Below are 19,662 nucleotides of genomic sequence, written 5' to 3'. Positions count from 1 at the left end.
GCCCCGCGTCAGGCTCTGGGCTGATGGCTCGGAGCCTGGAGCCTGTTCCCGATTCTGTGTCTCCCTCTCTCTCTGCCCCTCCCCCGTTCATGCTCTGTCTCTCTCTGTCCCAAAAATAAATAAAAAACGTTGAAAAAAAAAAATTTAAAAAAAAAAAAAAAAAAAGAATTGTGAGATCGTGACCTGAGCCGAAATCAAGAGTTGGCTGTTTAGCCAACTGAGCCACCCAGGCATCCCTAATTGCTATATTGAAAAGGATTTCATTCTAAGGTAAGCAGAGAATTCTAGGGTAGGGGAAATCACTAGCCACCTTCTCCAGGCGATTCTCCCCTTCCATGTGAACAGAACCCCTGTATCATTGAAGGTGGCAAAGTTGTCAGCTAATGAATTACATTTCTTGTGCTTCCTTGAAACTAGGAGAACCGGTGTGTGGTATAATTCTGACCAGTGAGATGTAACCAGACGTTAAAAAAGAGGCTCGACTAGGGGCGCCTGGGTGGCGCAGTCGGTTAAGCGTCGGACTTCAGCCAGGTCACGATCTCGCGGTCCGTGAGTTCGAGCCCCGCGTCAGGCTCTGGGCTGATGGCTCGGAGCCTGGAGCCTGTTTCTGATTCTGTGTCTCCCTCTCTCTCTGCCCCTCCCCCGTTCATGCTCTGTCTCTCTCTGTCCCAAAAATAAATAAAAAATGTTGAAAAAAAAAATTAAAAAAAAAAAAAAAAAAGAGGCTCGACTTAACTGGCACAAGTCCTTTTGCTCTTTCAGAATTCTGCCACTTCCTGCCTAGAAGGTGGATGCTATGCTAGATGTGCAGTAGACCATTTTGTGACCACGAGGCAACTGAGTTAGAGCCGAGACAACTGCAGGCATCTTGGTGTGGCTATATTTAGCTGTTGAACCAGTGACGGCCACCTTCTGATTGTACGAGGAGCAGCAGCTGAAATTATGCCTTAATTCGGAAGGAAGAGGAGATTAATCATAAGGGATATAGTTTTGAATCCATAGTTGGATAGAACATCATGAATAAAATGCTGTCGTAAAGACACAAGTTGTGTTCAGACCTGTGTACTGGCCCCATTACACATGCATGGCCTGGGCTCCAGAGGCCTGGACTCCTTACCCAGACCTGCAGCTAACCACTTGCCTTCTACAGTTCTCTGTTATCTCACCTGAAGCATAGGAATCGATGCTATTTTTCTAAAGTCCTTTTGATTTGAAAATTCCGTGATTCTAATTAATCCATCTGGCTGGGAATGAGTAGATCAGAATTAACAGGCAATAGGTCTTGCCCCTTTATAATCACAACACAACCCAAATATTGATCTTTCTAAAATGAAAATCTAATCAAACCTCTCCTTTGCTTAAAACTTTCCGGTGGTCCCCCATTGTCACCAGAATAAACAGACTCCTAGCATGGCGTATGAAGCTCTTTGTCATTGGGCTCTAATAACCTGTCCTGCCTTGTGTCTCACTGTTCTGTTTCATCCACCTTGCCCTCTTTTCTCCCTTGCCCATCACCTCAACCTCTCCCTTCTCCCCCAACACAATTTCCAACCAATTAAACCCTGTGTAATCCCTTTATCTGGTTGTGTTCTCTCTCATTTCCTGGTCTTTAGACATGTTCTTCTCTGTCTTGCTATCATCCTCTCCTTTGAGTGGCTAACTACTACTTATTCTTTGGGTGTGGGTATGGAAATCGCCTTTGCCTAGAAGCCTTTTCATACCTATAAAATGGGGTTAGGTGCCCGTATTAAGTTCTGTCTTTTTCTTTTTCTTTTTTTTTTTTTTTTTAATGTTTGTTTATTTTTGAGAGAGAGAGAAGGCCCAAGTAGGGGAGGGGCAAAGAGAGGGGACAGAGGATCTGAAGTGGGCTCCACACTGACAGCTGAGAGCCCGATGTAGGGCTCGAACTCACGAACTGTGAGATCACGACCTGAGCCAGAGTCAGACACTTAACCGGCCCTAAGTTCTGTTTTGACACCTTGTCCTTATAAGTCTTCTAACACTATTCAGAATATATTCAAATTACCCGTTTGCTCACCTGTCTCCTGAACTGGAATGAACTTCCTTGAGGAAAGGAACTCAGTCTTATTTCCTTTTGTTTCCCCAGTGTTTATAGTGACACTATAGTTATCACATAACTGAATCTTTGGATGGAGAGGCTGGGACCAAATTACAGAAAGCCTTGAATGAGTGTCAGTCTAGTTTGTTGAACTTTTTAATACTGCCACTAGAGTGCCTTTTATGAGGGAATCAGTCACGATGGCAGATAAAAGCTTCATTCTCCACCTTGCTTACTCAGTGAGGCACTGTGGAACAGTGGAACATCTACATAAAATACATACGTATTTTTGTGCAAAATTAGATTGCATCTCATACAGATTAAAATACATCCGTTATTGGGTACCACCGGTTTAAGGAAAATTCTGAGAGATAAAAGTTAAAATTCATAATATTGTCATGAGACTTTTTTCTGTCAAAAAGGAAGATACTATCAGTGTCTTAATTTTAGCTTTTTATCACCTTGGTCCATGTTGCAGAGTGGCTCTCTTATGGAATCATAGATCAGATAAACCCTCAATTACAGAATGCAATATGAGTTGGAAAAGGAATAAATTTATCTATCCCTTTTTGTTATCGTAACAACCTTTTTTTGAAGGCTCGTTCCTTAATATCAGAAAGAATATATGATTAGGAAATTTGAAGTCTTAGGCATCCGAGATTATTCCTTGAGAACATCAGTGTCATTATTCCTGGTAGCATTAAAGTCATAAGCATCTTATTAATCAACAAGGCTAGAAATCAGAAGGTTTAACTTGAAAACTGTCTTCATCTTATCTTATTTACAGGTTTTGCTTGGAATAAGTTGTCAAGACAGATGTGGAGTTTTAACTTTTTCTGCCTTTGTAATTCCAAAACAGACCAAAATAATCATACTCCAGTTAATAAATTTAAATTTTTTTTAATGTTTATTTTTGAGAGGGGGAGAGAGACAGAGACAGAGACAGAGTGTGACCGGGGGGGGGGGGGCTGCAGAGAGAGAGGGAGACAGAGAATCCAAAACAGGCTCCAGGCTCTGAGCTGTCAGCACAGAGCCCGACGCGGGGCTCCAGCTCACAAACCGCGAGATCATGACCTGAGCACAAGTCGGACACTTAACTGACTGAGCCACCCAGGTGCCCCTGTATTTACTAGATTTAAAATGTGTGTGTTAAATAGGCCATTTTCCTCTCTCCTTCTCCTGGTGCACACATGGCCTGCCAGACCTGTGGGGATCTTGGCTTTGTGTTACCCAGAGATGGTGATTTGAACGAAAGAAGAGATGCTGTATGAGAATTTTACTGACAAGATCACTGAATGAAATGGAAAGTGATTTACAGGAAGTGGTGACAGAGCTGTAGGGAACCTGCATTTCCTGCTGACCTGGGCATCCTCACTGTGAAGGTAGATCACACTTTGCGGGTGGGGGGGGGGGGGAAGCAAATACCCTGGGGGGCCATTGCAAGGCCAGGGATGTTTGGAAGTACGCTTACTGATTCTCCCTTTTCTGTCGTTTCGTTGGAAGGTAAGTGATCACATCCTTTATGCTGTCCTTCCTACTTTGTCAGAAAAATGATGGAAAATCTCAAGAAATCGGCCACTTAACGGTTTACTTTGCTCTCAGGATAAAATTGTCAGAGTGGCGAGGCAGCTGTCTCCAGAGTTCCCATACACAGGCTGCAAGAAATCAGCAAGGTCCCTAGTATTGCCAGAATGCTCCTGCCTGTAATGAATACAGAGATAGTGGAGTGCCGTTAAGGAAGATGATGATTGAAATGCTATAAAACATTGTACTTAAGAAACCTTCCTTCCCCTTCACAACATTGCTCACCAAGGATACACCTTCAGGGAGCCCTGTCCCTTATGGGGAAGCCGTGGCTACGTGTGCTTCAGGATGTCTGCAGAGAACAGCAGTGGGGGGTTCTCTGCAGCTCTTACAACTTCCTAGAAGTAAAGAGTAACAGAAAAGTGGTGGATTTCTTAACATTTTGAAATAATCTGACAGACTGGGGCCGGGAGCTGCATTAGAAAGGTACACGCAGTAAAGACAGATATATTTACACTTTAGGTTCATAATGTGTGCAAAGTACTGTGCTTGGTGGTTTGGGAGATACAAAGTTACGTGAAACATAGTTCTTACCCTCAAGGAGCAACAAACTTGATGCAGAAAAGGGACATGGCTTATATTGTAAAAAATACCATGTGGCAAGGGATGCGTAGGTGCTAGCAGAAAATAGAGACCAGTGGGCCACCTTTTTTTAAAGGAGTTTATATTTTAATCATCTACAACACTTGAAGCTTTACATATGGCATCTACATGGCTAAATGTGAGAGTAAAATTTGCAAATACATGTATAAATGAAGTCATGCATTTCAGGATGTTTCCTCCAGGAGGCTCTCCATATATAAGTACCTTTTCAGTTTATGGCATGAGTTGTTAACCCAAGGCCCATGGTCTCCTTGAAATTCTTCTGCAGAATTTGGTGGCTGTGTATATGCATTGTATGTAGTTTTCTGGGGAAAAGACTGATGGTTTTCAACAGATTCTGAAAAGGTTCTGTGGCAGAAGATATTTTGAGCCAGCAATAACAAAGTGCATTGTCAGACTCTTATCTGGGCTTTACAGCTTCGTTCACTTCATCTCATCTCCGTTGCAATCCATTCTCCTTGAACAATTGGCTAGAACAGGGGCACCTGGGTAGCTTAGTCGGTTAAGCATCTGACTCTTGGTTTCGACTCAGGTCATGATCTCACGGTCTATGAGATCAAGCCCCACATCGAGCTCTGTGCTGACAGCATGGAGCCTGCTTACAGTTCTCTCTCGCCCTCTCTGCCTGCCCCCCACTCTTCTCTCTCTCTCTCCCTCTCTCTCTCTCTCTCTCTCTCTCTCTCTCTTTCAAAATAAATAAACTTAAAAAAAAATTGGCTAGAGCATAAACACGAGTAAATGTTTTTATTTGTTGAATGCATCAAAGTTTATATGCCATGCTCTTAATTTTGAGAACAGACAAGCTGAATGTGCTGTTTGTGATGAGCCCTGACTGCCGTTTGTGGAGTGCCCCCGGGTGCTGGGTGCCAGGCAGGACACCTTGCATGCCTTCATTCATTTAACACCCGGGCTCTTCGTGAAGGATAGCTATTCTTACCCCCAGTTTACAGACTAGGAAGATGAAGCTCATGAGTACTGTCCTCAGCCCTTAGTAAGATATGAAACTCTGTGACTCCCCTGTCTGAAATCTGAAGCATGTGTACCCCTTAACCCATCGGCTCTGCGGTGCTATGACTTGTAAACTGTTCTGTTCCTTCCCCTCAAGAAACAGACAACCTCTTCTGAATTGCAGCTTGCTCTTCGCCACCCGGGTTGCAAGCTTAATGGCCCTTAGGCGTATGTATACAAATCGTTAGCATTTTCTTCAACATAAAAAAGTACATGTCAATTAAAATCTAGATCATTTCATCAGATTTCAAAGTAATATTGAACTTTTAATTTGTTTATCAAACTCGCGTGAAGAATTTACCACATACCTGGCCTCACTGTACTGGACCAGTAGGGCAGAATGTGGAGAAACATAGATGCTTGTGGGGGAGACTTTTTACAACTACCCCTCTCCCTTCTCCATCCCTCATCCCTGCTGGTAAGCATCAGCTGTGATGAGAAGTGCGACTGACAGAAGCAGTTGACATGTGAACTCTTAGGTGCAGAAGAGTGATGAGTACCGCATAACATCATTTGAAGCCATCTCCAATTTGTGCAGTGCTGGGTAGGAAAAACCTTGTTAGGAAGTTAGGGTGCCTGATATGTTTCGAAATGATATATACTTATTCATACGTAATTATTATGTAACCAAAGCCCTTTAGAACATGGTATGAAATACTGTAGCCTAGCTTATTTGTTTAAAGTATGTGGCTGGGAGCACCTGGGTGGCTCAGTCGGTTAAGCGTCCGACTTCAGCTCAGGTCATGATCTCGCGGTCCGTGGGTTCGAGCCCCACGTCGGGCTCTGTGCTGACAGCTCAGAGCCTGGAGCCTGTTTCAGATTCTGTGTCTCCCTCTTTCTCTGACCCTCCCCTGTTCATGCTCTTTCTGTCTCAAAAGTAAATAAAGGTTAAAAAGATAAAAAATAAAAATAAAGTATGTGGCTGAAGAAATTGTAAACTTGGGGTCTTTTAATAATCTTAATGTTCAAAACCCCTTTTCAGTTAAAAAAAAAAAAAAAAAGAGAAATCCAACATGGTTTACATTTTGAAAATACGCTTCAAAGAAAACATCACCAAAGTAAAATTTCTCTATTGCTCTGTCTTTTATTTTGTAATTTCAGGTAAGGCGCTGACATTTCTACTGTTGCAGCCCCCGAGCCCCAAACTGCCCCCCCACAGCACGATCCGAAGAACAGCCATTGATCTGATTGGCCGTGGCTTCACAGTCTGGGAGCCTTACATGGACGTGTCTGCAGTCCTCATGGGGCTTCTCGAACTTTGTGCTGATGCCGAGAAACAGCTCGCCAAGTACGTGCTCAATCCCAGTTAATACAGATGGGTTTTGTTTGTGTTTTGTTGGTTGGTGTTTCGTTTGTTTATTTCTGTTGGAGGTCATTGATGGCCCTTGATAGAGTGTGCATTTTTAATAGACCAAAAAAAAAAAAAAAAACAATAGACAAACATCTCTATATATGAAATGTTGGTTATAGACCATGAAAGGGAAGTATATTTCTATAATTTGGGCACAGTTGAGATTTAGCATTGATTGATTGATCTATGACATAGTTTTCAATTATGCTTATTGGGCTTTTTATATATAACATTACATATTATTACCTAGTAGTAGTGTAAACATGTCACTTAGAAGGAAAATTATATTTATACTTGCTCAGAAATGTTTTACTTATAATAGAATACATGGACATAGTTTGGGGAGTTACCCTTCATACTCACAGTGATTTTTTAAAATAAAGTTTATTTATGGGCACCTGGGTGGCTCAGCAGGTTCAAGTCATGATCTTGCGGTTCGTGGGTTCAGGCCCTGCATCGGGTTCTGTGCTGACAGCTCAGAGCCTGAGGCCTGCTTCGGATTCTGTCTCCCTCTCTCTCTACCCCTTGCCCACTCGTGTGCACGTGCATGTACACTCTCTTTCTCTTTCTCTCTCAAAAATAAATATTAAAACTTTTTTTTAAAAAATGCAGTGTATTTATTTATTGAGAGAGAGAGAGAGAGAGAGAGAGAGCGTACATGCGAGTGGGGAAGAGGCAGAGAGAGGGAGAAAGAGAGGATCCCAAGCAGGCTCCCTGCTGTCAGCACAGAGCCCAGCATGGTACTCTATCTCATGAACTGTGAGATCATGAGCTGAGCCAAAATCAAGAGTCGGACACTTAGCTGACTGAACCACCCAGGTGCCCCTCATAGTGATTTTTAAAATCATGCTTTTTAAGGCTTCCCTTGCGCACAGGATATGACTGACCATAGGAGGTTGCAGAGATGAGGGTCCTGGGAAAGGCAGATGAGTTGAGGGAGCCACTAAAGTCAGTAGGAAACCGTTGGTAGCCAAGTGGCCAAGAATGATGGGAAGGGGCTTGGGGGTGGTGATAGAGGTTCATCTTGACTAATTCCCCAGAGGAAGGTGTTTGTTTTTGTTTCTTTTTAGTATAGCCATCTTAGCTGGTGGGAATTCCTAGTCAGGAATCCTTGAACTGGCCCAGGTGCCTCTCTAAATGCAAGTGTTGTCACCTCTTTGATTTTTCTCAATGGGCATTTCATTCTTATCTTTGTTAACCTTGGAAAAATCTAGAAATCTCTGCCCTTTTCATCATGGTTGTCTTTCTCATAGCCCACGGTTTCCTTATGACCCAGCATGGCTTTGGGCCTGTAGTCTTTCTGCTGGCTGCACTAGGCTCGGGAAGTGGAGACCGAAGAAGCTAGTAGAGGCTGGACTGTGGCTTTGCCTGCAGATTGGGTATTCCTGGCCCCGAGTCCCAAGATGGGTTGGTAGGAGAAGGAATTTATTCTAGTTTAGGCAACTGCCCCCCCCCCCAACTTCCTGTCATACAACCACACTTCTAAACATCACCTCTGTGTCTCCCTAGCTGTGCGTTCTTCGGTAGGTCACTTCACCTCTTAACCTCGGTTCTGTCTACAAGTTGGGGTTAGGTAAGCACCTGCCTCATAAGGTTGATATTAAGTGTGTTTGTATTTGCAGAGTGCTTAAAAGAGTACGTAGCACATGTTAAAAGGTTGAATGGATGTTCCCAACAGGTGGTAGTGTCAGTGGTGATGCCATCCATTGTCATTGTTTCAGTGTTCCACAGACCAAGAGCAGCTCATTTCTAGAATGAATAATTAACATAATGGCAGCCCGCATAGGTTTTGGATACAGGAGGCCTGCAGTTCTTGATTGACTTTAAGAATTAGGAAGAAAGTGAGCCTGTGAGTTGGAAGCAATAGTAAGAGGCACCTGGCCTTTGTGCAAAGCCCAGAACATATTTCCAACCCTTTGCTGTCCCCCTTGGCTGCAGGTGCCCTGTACAGCCTCCAAGGAGTCTAGAATTTTGTTTTGACCTAATTTTATAGCCTATTTTCAAGGCTGATCTAAACACAATTTCAACAGTGTGCAGTCTTGTTTTGTTGCCTGGGAGAAGTAATGGGCTTTATTTTAGGCATAGTATTTAAAATTTGCTTTGTTTTGTTTTTAAATCCGTGTACACAAAGCTTCTATCAGCAAACATAAAGATGTGCTGTGTTTTATCTACATGTAGTATGTCCACAGACACAAATACTTTAGCGCTTCAGTACGTAATTTAAATCTTGCTATTACATCCTTTTCTGTCATGAAGATTAGTATAACTCTCTATACACAGCTCTGAATAAATGAATGTATCAGCATGTAGCCTTGAGGAGTCCAATGTAATTTTCATCATGATAAATTGCATAATAAGCAAGAAAATGTTTGCTTATTAATCTATAACAAGATTTAGATTGAAAATGGCCTGTTCCATCCATGAATACTTGGTACAGGCTGTGGAAGGACCGAGATGGGGCAGAATGGAGCAGGGACATGTACAGGGGGGACCCGCATGATGCCGGCCTCCTGGGCCACCCTTTTGTGCCTGATTTGCTGTGTACATCCTAACGGTGCTCAGCTACCTTGCTTCTGACTGCGATGTTACACATGCTTTATGAGGAAGCTTTTATGGTAGGCTTGTGCTTTTTTAAAATTCCAGTTCACGTTAATTGAAAAAGAAAAAAAAAAAATACACAACGCTTCCCTCTTGATTCCCATTCTTGTGAGTTTGTGAGGGAGGAGACTGAGGAGGGTGGCTAGTCCAGGCTGCTGCCTAGTTCTGGAGACCACAGATGATAGCAGAGTTTCTTTCTTCCTCTCTCTCCCACATACTGACATCCTCTGTCAGAGATGATTTCTGAGAGGTCTCCTGCAAGACTATGGGTGGCCCCATTGATAGGGCATTTTTCCAAAATTCAAATGACTTTCTTTTAGAGATAGAACTGAGAATTTTCCATCTTTGAAATAAAAATAAAACCAGTTGGTTTCTAATATTTTCAAATATTTCACCAAACCTTAAACTGTGTTAAGTAAGCAAGCTTTTACTGAGTAGTTGATATTCGGAAGGAACAGTATGGGGTATTGTATAGTTACAAAGTTGCATCAAACAAAGATCCGGTCTCCAAGGCACTTGCTGTCCGAAGGAAGGGTAAGATGTGTCTGGAGGTAATCACAGATGGGAAGTGAGAAGCAGTGTGAAAGGTATGGACGCCCAGAGCATTGGGGGGGCGGGGGGGGGGGAGGGGGAGGAGTCACGGCTGGGTGCTCAGAAAGGATGCTGGGAAGAGTTTTCTTTGCATCTTTCATCGGGATAATTGTGAGGAGGGGCAGAAGAGCAAGGACCTGCAAAAGACAGACGGGAAGTACAGGCATGCCCAGCAGATGCCCAAGTGCTCCTTAAAACGCAGGGCAAGTGACCAGACACACTGTTTTACATTGTATTCATTAATTCCTTGCAGAACCTCAACTGTGGGGTGTGCCCAAGTAAAACTTGAACATAAGCCTCTTCCTGGTTATCTCTGGGGAATAGAATTCCGGGCTAAAAAGAGGATGGGTTTTATCTTTTCCTTTATAAAATGATGATAAAAATGATAATAGAAGATCACAGAGCAAATCCGAGAGAGGTTCTGTCTCTTGTCCACAGAAACACCGGTCAGTGAAAAAGGTGAGTTTCAGACCTAGGTCTCGCTGACCCAGGTCTGCTCCCACCGCTCTCCACCTCGCGCCTGTGGAGTAATAAGATAGCCTGTTCAGAGGACGTGAAAGTGCTCAAGTCAGAGTTTTCAGCGTACTTTCAGATTTTAAAAATACACTGAGGGAAATCATTGCCATCACGAGTTTTGTACCTTCTGGAAAAATAGCCTATTTAAATATCAGGAAGCTCCTTGAGTGCCTGGGCCATGTATTATGCATGTATTCATGTTTATTCATAGCACCTGTCACATGATTTGCATTCAATAGACACTTAATTAAGTCATAGAATTTTAGAGATGAAACTCTTCAGCAGCATTCAATCCGGTGCTCTCAAGATGCTATTCAATAGAAACAAAGTTGGGAGAGCTAATACAACTTGCCTGAGATCTCAGCAGTACTGGAGGAGTAGAGACTGTCACTCGAGCCTCCCGACTCCCATTCTGCTGTTCCCATACCCGTATGGTTATGCCACCCTTTATGTGACAGACGATCTACAGGTAGACTCTCTGGGGAAGTTTTTAAATTAATGATTATGGGCTGCTCATTCATGATGGACCGTTGAATAGAAAATGCAGGCTGCATTGCATTGAGATCATAGGTAGAGCCATCTCAACAAATGGTGAGAAAAATAGAAACATGTAGTATTATGTTTTTTATAAATCCATCATTTTTTAGATCAGCATGGTTATGTAAATAAGGATACAGTGTTAGAAACGGTTGAAAATCTGACTTTATAAATGTATGGAAAACTTGTGCTACTGGAAAACTAGACTCCGTTCTCTACGCGTTGTGGTCTGTTTATGGTTTTGTTTTCCTAGTTCATGTTGTGGGGCCTTTACTCTGAAAGAGAAGGGCAGAGCCGTTTTGGCCCCCACTGCCAAAGGTGGGTGGTCTCTCATCTGTTACTGCCACGACTGAGGGATGTTAATGAATTGCCAAAACCCACTGCTTTTCTGGGATATTCAGTTTACCAAACTTTCAAAGAGAAATGTATAGTCACTGGAAACCATGCATGCTTTGAAAGCCCCATATGTTAGAAATACTCTTTTTGAACCACATAAAGTAGAATTGGAGAAAAGGGAATTGGCATTTTAACTCAAGTTTCAACCACACTTTTAAAAATTTGAGCGGCAGGGAGTAGAAAAAAGAACACATCATACAAACAATAAGGCGCTTGAGGATTTTACATTTAAATTATTTTTCCTGGGGCGCCCGGGTGGCTCAGTCGGTTGAGCACCAAATTCAGACTCTTCACTAGTTCACGATCTCGCAGTTTGTGAGTTCAAGCCCCGCGTCAGGCTCTGTGCGTACAGCTCAGAGCCCGGAGCCTGCTTTGGATTCCGTGTCTCTTTGTCTGCAACCCCCCGACTTGTGCTCTGTCTCTCTCTCAAAAATAAATAAATGTAAAAAAATTTTTAAATTATTTTTCGTATTCATATGACATCTATTTTTAATAGAAAGTTTATAATCTGAGGGAACCATTTGACTAAATCTTGTTAGCACAGATTTTACATTACAACTCCTAGTTGTAAATGTGTACAGCATATGGGAAACAGGTCTAAAAGACAGGCACTTGTTGGAGCCTTCGCCACATTTGCGTTTAAGAAACTGATGCCACCTTTGAGTTATCAAATTTAAGGTTTAACATGACAAGAATTAACGATTCTTGATTACATTAAAGACATTTATTAGTACATCTGTTTTACCCAGAAGGGGTAAGATGGAACTCCCAGTTGTTCTGTAAGTATGCATATTCCAGATAATTTCAGTCTTTGTTCTCCATGAGCCTTGTTTTCAGTGCCCTATTACTCTTTGACTTGGTCAGCTTGGACTTCCATAACTCATACCACAGACTGGTATTGAAATTTATTTCTCGTAGTTCTCAGAGCTGGGAAGTCCAAGAACAAGGTGCTGACAAGGCAGGTCTCTTAATGAGGCCTCTTCCCTGGGCTGGTAGGCGGCTGGCTGCCATGTCGCGGTGTGCCCACCACTCGGGGACAGAGTGAGAGCAAGCTTTCTGGTGTCTCTCCAGTGGGCACAGATCGCACCGTGAGGGCCGCACCCACATGTCCTCATCTGACCCTAATTATCTCCCAGAGGCTCCATCTCCAGAGACCATCACATTGGGGTGAATTTTCAGGGGACACAAACATTTAGTCCATAATACTGTTGACCATGATTTGTGGGTTGTTCTCTGAAAGTCTAAGTGGTTTTTCCCCCCTGAATATTCTCATAGAGTATTCCTTAATTTGACAGATGGGGAAGTCTGACAATTGTAGATGGTGACATTTAACTATAGCGGTCTTACATGTAACTTTTAAAATGCTTTTACCACAATGGAGTAAGGGTTAGAACAGGATTAATGAGCAGTCATGTAAGGAATGAGCTCAGCCTGAGTGAACTATTTTTCTATTCATGATTTTTATTTACAGTATCTATCATCTCTGGTATTTCATATGGGATGTGTACACCAAAGTGCTGAGTAAAATAGAGAGTATGTCATCTCATATTTTTTAAACTAAAGACCCATCTTATAAACCTAAATAACAAATGATCTGCATAACAGCCAGATAAGCAGGATCAGATGAGAAGAGTGAGTTCTGTGCTCACATACAGATTCTAGAATAAGGCAGACACCCCTTTAATTTCAGACCTCTGAGCGTATGATCCTTCTTCATTCAGTTAGAATCCCACATTAAAATATATCACATACACAGTGCACCTTTGACTTGCAAGATAACTACATGTAGAATTAGACTTCGTCTGTTGGGACTACCAGATCAATTACTTTGACTTCATTGCCTGGTCAGTTCAGCCAAATAACTGGCTTAAGTGATTTTTTTTCCTGCCGGATTTTCCGGGTAACTTCATTTAGCACGTAACTATTCAGCTACCACGATGTCCAAGGGCTGCACTAGGCACTTTGGGGGGATACACAGGATTAGAAGGCATGGTACCTATCTGCACAGAGTTCACAATACAAAAGTAATTCATAATGCCTGGCAGAATCAGATTCAGTGCTAAGAGCCTAGAATAAATGGGTTTTGTTGTTGGGTGTTTTTGTTTCACTAGATTGTAATTGAATGCTCTAGCAATTGCAGACCAACACGCAGGCTTGAGCAAGAATTAAACAGAAGGGAGGGAGGAGAGTGTGCCAATGGGGAGAGGGTAGTGGAGAAGCATAAGCCACATACCATAGTCAGAAAAGAAATGGAATTCTAGGGACGGACTTTGAAATTATCCTGGCCTCAGGAGCATGGGTGTTGAAAAGACTGAGTTATGAGTTAGTGAAACTAGATTATGGAGGACTCAGGACCTCAAGCCAAGGAATTTAAGATTTTTCTTAGAAGCACTGGGACCCAATGAGGTTTTTAAGCAGGTTAGCCATGAAATAAAGTTAGTGCTTTTGGAAGATTACTCTGGCAGTGGGGCATTAAGTGGACTACAGAGGAGAGAAAAGGTTTGTCTTCTTCCCCTATGCCTTGGCCACTCCTCTCTGTTCTCACACGTGAAACCTTCCATCCTGTGCACTGTGGCTATGCTGAACCTGTGCAGAACCTTGACCTCAGAACAACAGAACCTTGACCTCAGAACCTGTGCAGAACCTTGACCTCAGAACAACAGATGTGTCCACATTGTGACGTCCTGCACTTAGGCCGTCAGACACTGATGGTGGGAATCGCTCAAATGCACACATTGACGCCTGTGCACATTGTGGGGTGTCCCTGCTTCTGCTGAAATCACGGGCAGTAGTTGTATGGGTCTTTGGTTAGCTTCCTTACCTATTACCCTACAGCTTCTCTTCCAGACCCCAAACTTGACCACTTTTCCTACCACAAGAAGTTTGCCGATTTCCCCAAATTCACAAGGTCATTTGCTGAGATGGGTTAAGGATGATATGGGACTAGGCCTTTAACTTGAAACCAGTGACCTGCTGTTAGTTCATCTCATTTTCTGTTCACTTTGTTTCTGCTTGTGAGAGTCACCTTGGGCCAGAAGAAACATCTATTGTATGTATAATATAGGTGAGAGGCTTGGCTGGAGGTTTTTCCATCTGCCTGCTCATTTAATCTTCTCAACAGCCTTGTGAAGTGGGTCCTCTAATAGGCCCATTCTACATACCTTGTGGTTACTCAGTCCAGGGTGGCCAAAGAGCACAGCATAAGGTTAGGGGTACAGTATCCACTCGTCACGGGTCATCCTCAGGTGAGCACACACATGCATAGCCATTCATTCCCATTCTCCCCTTCTCTTTCTCCCTTCCTTCCCCCTCTTCTTGGCTTCCCACTAAACTTTTCTCCAGAGGGCACAGAGAAGGGCTGGAAGAGCAGTGGGTGGTGAGTCTGGTGGGATCCTGTTTGTGTGAGTAGAACTCCGGTTTCCAACTGCAAGAGGTCACAACAGCACACAGCTGGGAATAGACGGGACTCTTCTGTATGTATTCCGGAAGGGTCCTCCGACACTTGGCCTGCAGAAGGCAGATCCCATCCCTTAGCCACTAAGGAGGCGGTACCGCCACAGGGATGGCAGACAGGCAGCCAGAACCACGAAGTTCAGCAGGGGCAACATGTTGTCTATCACCATGTTTCCCTTGATACGATGGAGCCCATTAGGCAGCCCCCTCATTAACATATGTATCTGTGCTTCACTCGCAACCCTTACCGCAGCTGCGTAAGCTTGGTCTTCCCATTCCTGTAAAGTTGGGTCATTTGTACCACACATAAGACTTCTATCTTCAGCTCAATTTGATCTTTTTGAGGACTGTTTGAATCCCATTTCTGCCATTTAGTACAGTTGCTTTCCATTACAACCTTCTGTCCACACCAATTGATTGACAACTGTGCGTATCTTCATTTAAATTGTGATTGACGTTGAAAAGAACAGAGCTGAAGTCCACGTGTTACCACATACCACTGGAAACCTCACTCAGGGATGCAGTCTAGCCGTTCATCCAAAGTCGCAGAGTTTGGTCATGTGACCGACCAGTTCATTAATCCAGTTAACCACAGTATGGTCAAGCCCCACCCCCTTTATTTGCTCCAAAGGTCCCTGTCCTGAAAGACATCACACTACTACCTTGGCTCCTCACTGAGCTCTGGACCCAACTTCCCCTTCACAAAATGCTGATACCACCCCCTTCCTGGGCAGAGGCATGAGGACATAGTGTAGGAAAGTTCAATTTCAAACCCAGACCTCAGGTTCCACTTCCAGTTCTTCCTCCCTGCCGTGCCTTCCAGACATGGGCCAGGCTGCCCAGGAGATAGACATCCTTTCCCCACGGCTGACTGCCGGGCAGGGGTTGTTGCCTGGGGATCTTTTCCAACTCCCAACATTCTGTGATTTTATTGATCTTAGGAAATTTGAGTTAGGTTTGCTCAGAATTATATAGTTAACATACCAGTTTTGCTGGTTTCAGCCTTTTGATAATATCAACACCTTTTTGTATTGGCGAAAGAAACATCATACAGAATCTAGAAAGTGTAATCAGCTTTTGAATTTCTTAAAATGTGATCTAAACGTTACAATAATTATTAACCAATCCAGGCCAACAGTGCTCACACGGTGAACATTTCTTTTCTGGAATTCTCAATAGTAAAGTTTAATCCAGAAAAGAAACTGGCCACCTACCCCGCCCTGCTTTACTGTTAAGCGCCTCTTTCCAGCCCCTACCGAGTACCTAGGATGTCAGGATCGTCTTTGGAGGTGATATGTTCGCCCTGGCGGGCTTCCTGTTTCTTGCACATGCGCGCTATATGCGCGTACATCCGCTCACATCTCTTTTTAGTGGTAAACATCAAAGGAATGCTGTCCACCCTCCTGTCTGAGATCCTGGTTTGTATCCACCCTCAGCTTGGAAAAAAGACTGGAGACCATTAGATGTTCAGTCAAAGATTTAAGCAATGTAGCAGTCACAAAAAAATTATAAGCAGAATTCTTTATAATCAATTTACCTTTCTGTTAACAGTGATCAGAATGCCTAATGCCTACTTATTTTCATCTAAAAGTTAAAATAATGATTCTTAGACTAATCATAGAAATATTTGTAAACTTTTTAAGAATTTTTAGTAAACATAATTCAGTTTACACGTGAAACATGCATGCTTATTTAATTGGAGCAGGAAAAATCTTCATATAATTTCTTATGGGTATTTAAGTGTCGAATTTATTTAACTAGAGGGAGAAACTATGATGCATCTCTTACTGAGTAGCAAAATGCCCCTTGTGTACAGCTGATGTGTGGATCACATCCCACATTTTAATAAAAAGTCTTAACTAGTTTTCACGGTAGTCCCTGTAAAATGTACAGGAAGCCTACAACAGAAGTCATATTTAGGTTTTAGGGTTGGCAAAGGAATATAATATCACTATCCTATGAGAATAGTCTCACAGCTTGGAAAGATTTATTTCATCATGTATATATGCTTATATATAGCCTGGACAATGCCATGCCTATGATCTTTATAGAGAGAAAATAAGTATCCATTAATATAATTTTTGCGTCAATACAAAATAACCATTGGCAGAACATGCTGACTAGTAGATTGGTACTAAAAGTATTGACCATGAGGTAAATTAACAGTACTGAGGTTATTTAAAACTAAAAATAATTATAAAAACTAAAAATAATTTTGCAATTTTCAGTTCTTTTGAGAATTCTATGGACAGAAGTGAATTTTGCTTCCTTTCAGATACGTGTCCTTAAATGAAGCCTTTTTATGTGGCCTTACAAACAAATTATTACCTTTCATTTTTTTTTTTTTAGCAAAAAAACTGAAAATGCCCAGCTCAGTCTTCTTTCTTGCCTTATTCTGAGCTTTGGGATGTGCGTTCAGTACTAGTTCTTGATAATTTGTTAACAAGGCGTTTTTAACACTTTGGACAGATGCACATACTGTTTTCAATCTTCACGGTTAATTATTCGATTTTGTATTTGATGCCAGAACACCCTGACTCCTAATCACTGCTCATTGTTGCAAGTCCATTATATTCTAACTGTTTGAGTGCTCCCATTGACCTTGAACTGACATTATAAGCTGTGTCTAATCTTTTCAGTCTATATTTCTAATGCTTCTTTTCTCTTTTCCTTTTTTTCTGATCCCTGTTTAGCATCACAATGGGGCTGCCTCTTAGCCCGGCTGCTGACTCCGCCCGCTCTGCGAGGCACGCCCTCTCGCTCATTGCCACTGCCAGACCACCCGCCTTCATCACAACTATCGCCAAAGAGGTGAGGGAGCCTCTCTGGGTGCTCCACCTTCTCACTTAGAGGAATTATTAGACCTTGTGAGCTGAGGGTCCATATCCACGAATAATCTTTCCAGTTTGTTCTAGCACAACGCAAGCTAATAATCTCGTGCTGAAATGAATAGATACGAACCTGTGTGCCTGCACAGTGATTACCACGGCAATGCCTTCATTACGTGCGCTTTTGTATTCATTTTTGTTCTCTAAGTTAACTCACTTGCAAATATTTGAAATTAATTTTTCCATCTGAAATATAGCAGGCTGATTCTAATTAAAATATGCTATAGGTATTCATATTTTACAAGTATAAATTCCTGCCTGTAATCAAAACTTAACTTATTTAACATTGGCTCTTCAACTGTAAACAAAAATGTAAGTCATAAACTTGCTAATGGTTTTTCCTATTACATGTCGCAGATAAAGACTTGAATGTCGATTGATTCCCACGTTCTTAGTGTTCTAACTAATTGCCCACATCTAACTGAAAAACTAGTAAAGAACAATGAGCCAATTATAGGATCTTTCCTATGGGTCTTAGTAGTGGGAGAACAAGGAAAGGGTGATCAGCTCCTATATTTTTTTTAAAGGTTTATTCCATTTCAGCATGAATAACGTGCAGAGTTGGTGTCCGTGGGGTATGAGCTCTGTCTGAGTTGTTTTTCCTGTAGCTATGATGAATTTTTAAAATACTAAATAAATACCTCTGAGTCTGCCCTGATAACCTGAAGCCTACCGGGCCTGTGTCTGCCCCAGAGCCATCCTTAACAGGCATGCAGCAAATACTTGTGACGTGAAGGTAACTGGAAAGGAGGAAGGAAGGTCCTAATAGCCAGTTGTATCGGTTTATATGAAGTGATGGGACTTTGAATTCATACCTAAAATATGTAGAGTAAGGCTGTGTGTTTTTCTAAGTGTGTAAAGTGAGATTACACTGTATTTAAAATATGCATGTGTAATATTTTTATAATTTATAGATATTATATATTTATATGAAGTATATGTATGAATCAACAGATTTATTAGCCACGGAATTTTTTTTTTTTACCAGTTTTTGTATCAGTTGAATATGCATAGGTAGTAATTTTGAGAATATTGAATAAACCTTACATCAGTCTGACCACATACACAGGTCCTATAAATGCCAGGCATAAAACTGACTCTTTAAAGAGTAAATAAGTATTTATGTTAATTGTGTTTTTGAAATTAATTTTCACCATTTCCTTATGAATATTTTTTAAGTTTATTTATTTATTTTGAGAGAGAGAACACGGGTGCATGAGTGGGGGAGGGACAGAAAGAAAGGGAGACAGAATCCCAAGCAGGCTCCACGCTGTCAATACAGAACCTGACGTGGGGCTCAAACTGACATCATGACCCGAGCTGAAACCAAGAGTCAGATGCTTAACTGGCCTAGCCACCCAAGCACCCCCACATATGAGTATTTTTAAATGAACTGTTAGAATAGCCGCGCCTTGGATTTACTGTACTCCAGCATTTGGTTAGAAAAGGTATTTTTTTTAATATTTTAATGTTAATGCTTTACGAATTGCCAGTTGACTCCCACGTTCTTAGTGTCCGACTATTTCAATGTAATAGTTAACATTTACTACTTTGTAAAAATAAGTTTACCACTTCCCTTAGAGTTTTGGAGTAAAATCCTGAAGTTCTTCTCACTGTTACTACTGACCCCTCCCCTGTCCTCATGCCCACTCCTCCATGGCTGGCCCAGCGCCCAGCACTGTTCTTCCTCCTCTGAATGACGAAGACTTACAGTCTGTATGGGAAGAAAAATCACATTGGACTTACATTCTTTACAGTGCCTGTTGTTTTTGGAGGTATATGGGAAATCCGACACTTACAATGATGCCTGTTAGACCGGAAGTGTTATATAAGCATCATTTACTATTATTACTTGAGAGCAAGTCTCCTGTCTTTTGCTTGCTGGTATCTTCTAACTGCTGTCCACCTCAGCACCAGATCTACCAAATTCACAGACCTTCAGTCTGTCTTTGGAGAAATCTCATGGTAATGTTGTCTTAAGGTCTCATATAATACCCGGGAACTTAGCGAATTTTATCAGAGAATACTCGCTGAGCTTTTACTGTACTAAATACTTTTCTTTTGCAATCAAGTGTTTT

The 19,662-nt window shown here is 42.1% G+C and overlaps 1 protein-coding gene across 5 annotated transcripts in view; it reads left to right on the top strand.

The window, feature by feature from the left end:
• The window catches only part of WDR7 (WD repeat domain 7), a 353,598-nt gene that overhangs the window by 237,048 nt on the left and 96,888 nt on the right, over positions 1-19,662 (top strand). For all 5 annotated transcript variants that reach the window (XM_049619906.1, XM_049619908.1, XM_049619907.1 and 2 more), the window contains 2 exons: positions 6,356-6,542; positions 17,390-17,507. In XM_049619906.1, coding sequence (XP_049475863.1) covers positions 6,356-6,542; positions 17,390-17,507 — 305 coding nt within the window. The remainder of the gene's footprint in view (positions 1-6,355; positions 6,543-17,389; positions 17,508-19,662) is intronic.

This window comes from Panthera uncia, assembly GCF_023721935.1.
Source record: "Panthera uncia isolate 11264 chromosome D3 unlocalized genomic scaffold, Puncia_PCG_1.0 HiC_scaffold_8, whole genome shotgun sequence".
Taxonomy (NCBI): domain Eukaryota; kingdom Metazoa; phylum Chordata; class Mammalia; order Carnivora; family Felidae; genus Panthera; species Panthera uncia.
This window is presented reverse-complemented; position numbering and strand designations above follow the sequence as displayed.